This window comes from Aplysia californica, unplaced genomic scaffold (genome assembly GCF_000002075.1).
Source record: "Aplysia californica isolate F4 #8 unplaced genomic scaffold, AplCal3.0 scaffold00310, whole genome shotgun sequence".
In the NCBI taxonomy this organism is placed as follows: Eukaryota; Metazoa; Mollusca; class Gastropoda; order Aplysiida; family Aplysiidae; genus Aplysia; species Aplysia californica.
In genome coordinates this window covers 604,614-614,193 of record NW_004797580.1, presented here as the reverse complement: position 1 = coordinate 614,193, position 9,580 = coordinate 604,614, and the positions used below count along the sequence as shown (strand labels likewise).

The 9,580-nt window shown below is 37.4% G+C and overlaps 1 protein-coding gene across 1 annotated transcript in view; it reads right to left on the bottom strand.

Moving 5' to 3' along the window:
• Positions 1 to 529: 529 nt before the first annotated feature.
• LOC101850259 (otoferlin) overlaps positions 530 to 9,580 on the bottom strand; it is a gene marked incomplete at both ends in the record, with an annotated part of 20,482 nt that continues 11,431 nt past the window's right edge. The window contains 2 exon segments of the mRNA XM_035970705.1: positions 530 to 664; positions 8,691 to 8,863. Coding sequence (XP_035826598.1) covers positions 530 to 664; positions 8,691 to 8,863 — 308 coding nt within the window.

Below are 9,580 nucleotides of genomic sequence, written 5' to 3'. Positions count from 1 at the left end.
GTTTTTCCGTCTACCCGTCTGTCTACTTGTTCACCTGACTATTTGCATCTTGTCCCCCCCCTCCTCTTTTTATACTTTGTTTGTATGAGTGTGTGTATCCCGGCCTGACCTTTTATACACTTTGTCAGTAGCAGTATACTGTACCTTTTCCTTGCAGCAGAGCTACTTAACTTTGCTTATAGTTTCATAAAGAATTTAACGGCGCTCGCAACTGTAAAAGGTCAAATGAGCGCCACTAGTAAGACGCTACATCCGAATTACAAAGTTCTATCTGACATTTTTGGCCATTTGGAGTTACTATAACCATGAGGTCAGAAGCCAAACTTTCTATCTGCTCTATCAAAACCGTAAGATTATTCGGAGTTGTTATGAAGATATTCAAAGAAGTACATTCGAAACAGCTTGTCATGACATTCAGCTCAAAATCTTTGACGTCAGATTTCTCAAAGCTAGGTATTGTTCAGATAGAACTTAATAATTCTGAGGTAGCGAAGAGTTTTGCGGAGGTAACATGAGCAGAACTACTGACCTTGAACTTCCCCACGATCCTGTTCTCATCCGGTTCGTCATTTCCGGTGTTTTTTCCACGGTACAGCTCAAAGGTGTGGAGCCAGTCTCTGAACCCGTCATACTGGGGCTGCACTTCCAGTTCTGTTGGGTGCACCTGTTTATTTGTTTGTTTGTTTGTTTTTTGTTTTTGGATTTTTTAAGAGAGAGAAAGAGAGAGTGTGAACGTACAAAACGAACTTAGCAGGATGTATTTGAAATATTAAAAAAGGCAAACTGATGAATAAGCCAAAGAATGGACTGAAGAATAAAGCAATAGTATTCTGTTTTGACGTCAAATAAAAGGAAACACAAACATAATATGAATTAAAGAGAAGTTTACTAACAGCGTTTAGTGTTCATTAGAAAAAGAATGAAACACCGACGGAAAAAAAGGGATGGCAAAGAACTGATGCAGTTTCTCATAAGCACTTCTTGAAGAAAAGAAAGAACAAAGAAGCAACTAATAACTTAATAAAAGTTAAGATGTGGCTGTACAGAGAAAGAGACCGGGAGACGAACAGACAGAAAATACTTCAACAAGGTCTACAAGAGATCAAAAGCGCAAACTCAGGGTGTTCATTACATAAAATGTTGTAACAATATTTCTAAAGCTCTAAAAAGCAAACTGTGAATGCTGTAAATCCTACGAATTTGGGGTGTGTTAAAAATTAGCTTTTTACCAGCTTGATTTCATAAAAAGTACTTTATATTTGCCTTACCTTTTGAGGGCTGGGTAAATTAATAACGCTACATCCTTGAGACATGACAAAAAATAAACTTTTACAGTAAAGGTTAGTGTTAACTCTAACAACAACAACCACAAAACAACAACAATAACAACAACAACAACAACAACAACAATAACAACAACAACAACAACAACAACAACAACAGCAGCAGCAACAACAACAACAACAATCACCCCCTTCAACCACCGTATCACCACCAACAAAAATTACTGTCTAGCATAAAAAACTAAGAACCTAGGAGAATATCTAGTGAGCTAAACTTTATCGTACTTTTTTCCTTTATAGAAGTATAAATTAGTTTTGGGTAATGACAATATGCAAGAAAAAAGATACTTTACTACTGGATGATAAGTTAAAAAAAAAAAATCTCAACAAAGGCACTCAGGTGTAGAAGCAATTAAACAAGGCTAAGGAAAAAATGCAAAAGAAGACGCATATTTTACTTGTAAATTACAAAAAGAAGAATAAATCGCGAAAAAAAATTAAAAAATGAAGGACCTAAGAGTTCGGTTAGGGAATATAAAAATAAAGAGCCCCCCCCCCCCCCCCCCTTCTCCCATCCTTTTTTTTCTTTCAGTCCCTCGCTCCTTTTTTTCTTTTTAAAGGTCAGCAAACTAAAATTCATGCATGCACATTCCAGAGAGAAACGAGAAACAAAATAGTAAAAACAAAATCTGTTTTCCTTTGATTTTTGTTCCTGTTTTGGTTTCACTATAATGAATGTTATTTTGAAATGCAAAAAAGGGAATTAACTATGTTGCGACTGTTGCAATAGCAATTCTTTGATATCACGATTATTTCCCCTCCTTGACACGTCTCGTTTTGGATTCGAGATCTCATTGTAAAAGAAAAACAACAAACCAGTTTTCCGGCACGTAGGCCACACAACAGGTTGTTGTTTGGGTCTTTTTACGAGTTTCAATCTTTTTATAATGTGATACAATAATATGCAGCCGTTACATAATTTACTATTCTCCCTTTTGTTTCGGATCTCATTTCATTAAAGGAAGTCTTACATTTATAATGTTTTAAAAAAAAGAGAGCAAGTCATTGCTAGAAAGCTTTCGCAGCTGACAAACCCCAAATCAACACAAAATATAAAAAGCTGAAGCAATTATAGTTACAGATGCGACAACAACAATTGATATAGATGACTGGGTTAGAGTATACAGGTTTTTAGGTTTTTTTTCTTTTGTTTTGTTTAATAATGATTTCCAAATGTCAGCTCCCAATTGACAGCGTGTTTCTACATTATGTGTTTGTAAACGCACTATATTTTTATCCCTAGAATTTGCTTAATGAATTAAATTTAAAAAACACCCCACCCAACTAAATGTGATGAAACTTGGAAAAAGAGCAAAAGAGTAAATTTCAACGGTTGATGAATGTTTCAAGGAGATGAACTTCAACTAGCCACATGCCAGCACCCAATGTATGCTAAAAATAGCCGTAAAGTGGTTGCAGTCATAAGAGGGGGCATGATCATATCGGCAAACCAGAGAAAAGTATAGTGATTGAATAATTCCATGTCTATGCACATTTATTTCAGTTCTATCGAAAATCAGAAGCAAAAAAACTAGGAACAAGAAAGAGGAGGAGGGCGAAGGGCTTTTTTATTTGAGGAGGAAGGGAGGCGGGTGGTGGGCTTTTTTTGAGAGGGAGGGGGATGAGTGGTGGGCGTGGAGTGGGTGGGTGTTGTAGGAGATCCATTCTCATGCTTTGTTTAGTTTGTCTGTGGATCAGATGTGTTATTGCTAATTTTTTTCATTTTCGTCATCAAGATGCTCCGAGACCCGCATCATGCCAGAGTAGTTACCACGAGGAACGACTTGACACGTGAGTGCACCGACTCATCCTGCACGTCCATGGAAGGAGGTTTGTGCCTCATTCTTTCCACCAAACTTTTCCTCGTCTGTAGAAAGGACGGGGGTTTGAGTATGATCGGGCGTGGTTGAAGGGCGCTCCGGTACGGTTTGCCCCTTCTTTCCTATCAAACATCTATCGTCCTGAAGGGGTTTTGAAGGCCCTTATTAGTTTTTTTTGGCTCCTGTTTGCTTTAGTAAGTGTTTTACGGCACTTGCAACACAATAAGATGTTTAAGTGCCAAAGATTTGAGGTGTCGCAAGAGAGTAACAAACACAAAATAAAATTAAAGCCTTCTTTTTTGTGTTTGTTGCTCTCTTGTAACACCTCTAATCTTTGGCATTGATATGACCTTATTGTGTTGAAAGTGTTGTAAAACTCTTACAAAACAAATCTCGATAAACCTTTCATGTCCCTCAGAAAAAAGAGTCGCCCCTTCGAGTTTGTTTCTATTTCTACACAAATAGGTCAGTTCAATTATTGGTTGTAGCGTCCATCTCTAACCGCTCCATCGGTACGAGTTAGTTTATTTGTGTCACGGCGTGGTGGAATCAGGCACTGGTCAATATTTGGGCATATGGGATTATTTTTATCATTCTAAAGCTTGTTCATGTATGTGCCTCCCTTTTGGTAAAATAAGATCCATCTATGTAAAATAGAAATTGAAATATTTGCGTTTGAAGTAGGTCAGGGTTGCTTGTTTTCAGAGGTAAAATTAGCGAGAAAATGGCCGCCTAAGTTTGGTAACTTCCATATCCTCAGAGTCCTTTGAAACTGAAAATTTACGTTTTTTATGCCTTTAATCAATGTTTTTGAGTAAAATCCACACAGAGATGTGTTTTAAAATGGACACAAAAGGTGTCGAGTCAAAAGAAGAAAATTAGAAAATTGGCCAAAAAATGCCGATTTCTGTGATTTCATTATTGTGACGAGCGCCTGATTTCCTCACGATGCCTCACATTTAGTAGGCAGAAGCTTGAAAGCCACCGCTCAGGCCAATCTGTGGTTGGTTGGTTGAAGTTCTGGAGTGGTTTTCTCCTTTTCTATCAAACATCTTTTGTCCTTTTATCCATCTTTTTGTGTTTGTTACTCTCTTGTAACACCTCTAATCTTCGGCACTTAAATGACCTTACTGTGTTGCAAGTGCCGTAAAACACTCTGAAACAAACACGAATCAATCTGGACTAAAAGGAATATAATCCGTCATCAGTATTACGAACATAATCGATACAATTATAGACTTACACCTGCCAAAATGCAACTCGTGTCTTTTTCTACGTACGACAGCGAAACGCCTCCTAAACATAACACAACCGACGTCGGTCGTACCAGAGAGGGTTTACAGTAACATTGTATTACTGTAAAACTTTCTGGTCGTACATCAAGGGTTTTCAGAGCTGTACAGTCTACCAGGAAGTTTTTGTCTTTCATTTTACCTGATCGTGATCCTGGCTATAATAGTGTCGTTGTTGTTTTCTTGTTTGTTTGTTTGTTTGTGATTTTGTAAGAGTTTGTCGAGTTACTAAACGTAGAAATACATTTTATGGGAGATTCGAAAAAACCCCCACCCAAACAAAACAAAATCAACAACATCAAAAAAACCCCCACAAGAAATAAAAAGGAGGGGTGGGAGTGTGTTAATCTTTCGTTTAAAAGCTCATTCATAAAATACTCTACAGGGGCCAAAAAAGCCAGAAAAGAAGCAATAGGTTCTGTAAAGTTTATACGAGAGGCAGCAGCTGAAGCGTTTTGCTTTCTGGTTTTCGGAAGCGAGAAATAAAAACAAAAACTATAATACATAAACTAGATTAAAAAAATAGCATAAATTTATATTATTATGTGGAACAGATTAGATGCCGTGGTACATTATCATAGGGGTTATAGACATGTAGAGTTTAAAATACGATATAAAATATAAAAAGGATTGAAATACATTTTGAATGTAAATAAATCTGAGGTGCAATAGACTATGATAAATTGTTTCTATAACTAATAAATAGATAACTATTATTATTACAATATGTAGACATGGAAAAGGATATTTGTGGCCTATATCCCGTCGTTTTTGAAAAAAACAACCAAAACATATATTATGGTAAAATACTCTGTGGTAAATTGAGAAATAGTAGTAAGAGATGTAATAGAAGTGAGGGTATCATAGATTAGAACTTCTGACAAAATGGCCACCACCATTAGTAGTACAGTAGTTGTAGTAATAGTAAGTAGTAGCAGTAAAGATTCGTCAAATATACAACAAATGTTTCCGCGTGCGATCCCGCGAATTGCAGAGAAGCGAGAAAAAGATGCACGAGGTATATCCGTGTTCTGACGAATTACCACAAAGGTCTCCGCTTTGAATCCGTCGTCCTCAGGTTTACGATTCCATGTAACCAGTTTTTTGAAAAAATTCTGGTGATTCAGAAGATTGTGGTTTTATCTCCTTTTCAAATGGACTTGTCATAAAACTGTGGTTGATGGTGGCACCCCCCCCCCTTTAAAAAAAAAATGTTCTTCCAGAACATATAAAAGCAGAGAAAAAATACCAAGGAAAAAACCCCGGAAGAGGAAGACAAATTGCGTAATGCCAACAACAGTCTTTTCATATTTCGTTTTAATTGTTGTTGTGTTTATTGTAAAACTTTTACACCCCCACCATAGGTATAATTCTACCTCATTCTGCAAGAACGCTTGTCGGTGCGAACCCAGGTTGTATAATGTACATCGCTTTAAAAAAAGCAGAGAAGTAATTCATTCTGTCATTCTGCATGTTGGAATCGAACTTGGGTCTCTTGCATGAAAAGCCAACAGCATAGCCATTCTCCTTACTAGAAAAATAAATTCGTTCCAAAGGCGCAATGTGGGATTCCAAGAAGAGAGAGTTGAAGGAGGAAAAAGAGTGGAAGAAAAGGGGAGAAAAGAAGAAAAAAAAAGGAATCACAAAGGTAGTCACTAAATGAGTCAATTATTCTGAAAGGCTTAGCCACAAAAGTTACACTTCAGAAGGAGGGTTTAAACCGTCTGTTAATATTCAAGTGTCTATTCATTGTCACTACAGACCGACTAGGGTTAGGGTGCAGAGGAAATCGGGGGTCAGGGAGTGGTAGATATCTATATAGAGAGACAGGCGAAAAAAATAATGTGGTAAACAAAGTAAGTAGAGAAGATATTTCTGTCTCATGTTATCTCAGCAATAGCTAGACTAAAACAGAGTAGCTTCAAATTCATTACTGAAGTTATTACAACACAAACAAGAAAACTGAATCGGTTCGGAAATAAAAAGGAACCTTTCCCACAAAAATAATATGGACACCTCGGAAACCAAGGGAAATAACACAATAGTCTTACAGCTACATCCGATTGCTAGGGTTATGTCCCTTAGCTGTAGGAAAGTCGCTGTTTCAGGGTTATCATCGGGATTCTAGAATATTATGCACAACACGCGGGCCAGCGGAAGACAAAGAGTAGCAAGGATGGAAAACATAAAAACATGACAATGTACTGTTCTGGATATAGCAGAACGCGCAATGGCAGCTCGCGACCGTGAAGGATTAAGGAAAGTTACACGTCAACCTCTGAGTCAGAGATGACAACTCCAGATGGATACAAAAAAAATATTATCTGAAGGGCAAACAATATAGCTATAAATGTTTTATGCCTCTATCAATACAATTCAGATAATTCAGGAGGCGGGTTGCGACAAGACCAACCCAGGCTGGGAAGGACACAAACGTCCCAGCAGAAATGCTGAGATACTCATTCAAAACTATCCACATACGAGATTCGAACTCACACCTTTAGTGCGCTACGGCTAAGCGTTTTATCGGTACACCACAGATCCTGGTCTGTCTGTAGGGTGAGTAAGCTTACAAGCCTGGGTATATAAAATATTACGCACAAGGGTATGACTCATATCGATAGAGTTTATACTGTCATAATTGTACTATGTTTATTGATATTAACATTATTTCTACATCTCCTTCCTCGTATGGTTTTCGTGTTGACTTTTGTGAAAGCAAAATAGGTCCTCTCTCTGCCATACCCATTTCAAAACAGGCCTTTTATACCCTATATTTATCGCATAATTCTAAATGTTGTACTCTTATATCAATTACTTGTTGGGATTGGAAACAAACGAAACGTTCCAAGACTAGAATTTCGGCAAAAAAGAACAAATAAATAAAGCTAGCTTAAAGTCATTTCTCTAAGTGCAAACTACTTAAGGCTGAGAACAGAAACAGTGGATAAAGAAACATAGTAACTTAAACATCCACACAATATGCATAACATTTATTATAACACATTTAGAATAAAAAGGGCTTTTTTGTTTTGTTCATAAATGATTTTTAAAAAGGGAGAGGGGGGGGGGGGGTAGTTAATCACTTAGGGTTATCTCGGTATCGTTCAGTTTTGCCATATCTGGTATTTACACTTTTTTCCTTAGAGATACGAAGTATACGTTGGTGTGAACTGATGTATAAACTCATATCTTAAGTATTACCTCTTCTCTAGAAAGAAACTACTTGTAATTAGACAGTGAAAGATCTTGTCAGTTCGTTAGTAATTGAGAACTTAATCAGCTGCTTGCACTGCATGCTTCACGGGAAGTTGAGAATGTTTCTGAGTGTTCTATGGTCTGCATGGGTAATAATATAGTATGAAGCCCATAGAGCTTGCTTTCGAGTGGGGACATGCGCTATACAAATGCTATTTATTATTATTATAATTGACAACAATTTTTTAAAATGCTGATGGAAGCGTTTTTTATTAACTGTTAGTCTAGTGTTTGAGACGATAACAGGGCGATTCCCAACAAAATAATATAGCAGTATTTCACTTAAGTTCAGATGTTTACTTTTAAGAAAATTAATTATTCAATGAGAGAAGAACATTTCCGCGTTTCACTAGACTTCTCACTGGAAATAGTACTCGCCATGAGAACATGGCTCAGTATTAAAATTAAGGATATTTTTAGTTAGATTGCAGCATTCGGCAGGTTAGAAGAAAAAAACCTCACAGAAATGATTAACAGAAGGGCACTACAAAAGTATGCCTAAACATAACCTTCCAGTGCCAGCCAATTTTGTGCACCCCCTAACCCCAACCTCAGCCATTAAAGCAGTATTTCGGAAAAAGAGGCATGATTTCTAACAGGTGATATAGTATCTTTGTAATGAGGTTTAAATAGTAACACTTAACAATGTTTAAAGGTAAATGAACAAATATTATGAAAAAATAGGCCAAATAGGATTGCTAATCCCGAAAAATGTGCAAATTCTTCGGCACCCCTCTCCCAATTAAAAAACAACAACAACCGTAATTAATATATGCTCTTGGAACTGTGGGAGGTACAAGCACTACTGAACATATACGCACATAAGGGTTAATAAGGGCACATTGAATTAGTTTGAAGTATATTAATGGGTTAAGGAAGACATCACATAGGTAGTTACATTTAGGTACAACGTTTTTTATAGTTTTTTTTACCAAAAAAAAATTGAAATAATTATTCAGAACCGTTCCAAATCTTACCTTGAGTTGTGACGTTGAACTAAGTAGTTTTTCCCTTTTCCTCTGAGCCTTTGGAGACAGCTGCTTTGCCAGGCCTACCGTCTTGGCAGTGCTCTTGAACGTTGCCTTTCTGTCCCTCTCTTGCTGCTTTTTGGCTTCTTTTTCCAACCTCTTGGCCTGTTTGATTTCCACCTCTGGAAACGGAGGGGATATTAACATTCTTGTGTCCGGAACTGCATTTTATGACATCTTTTTAGTGTTATTAGTGTTTTGACGGCGCTCGCAATCGCAAAAGGTCATATGAGCGCCAGAAGATTAGAGGTGTTACAAGAGAGTAACAAACATAGAAAAAGAAGAAGGGGAGATAAGGACGGTAGATGTTTGATAGGAAAGAAGAAGCAAACCACACCAGAGCATCCGCCAACCACCCACACGACATCTTTATTATTTTTTTCACATCTTTTGAAGGGGGCCCTCGAGTCCTATGCTCCATCTTTTCGCCCACCCATTCATTGTAACTTTCTTATCACTGCACGCTATCCATCCACCAATCCATTCATGTTATTCCCTCCCTCCCTCCATCAATCCCTCCATCCATCCATCCATCCGTCCATCCATTCATCCATCCACCCATCCATCCACCCATTCTTCCATCCATCCATCCATCCATCCATCCATCCATCCATCCATCCATCCATCCATCCATCCAGCCATCCATCCATCCGTCTATAATGATAACAACAACAATATCACTAACAATAGCACCACCACCTCCACCAACTACAACAGCAACAACAACAACCACAATAACAACAACAACAATAATATTAATGACAAATAATAATATTATTAATAACAATCATCATCATCATCATCATCATCATCATCATCATCATCATCATCATCATCAT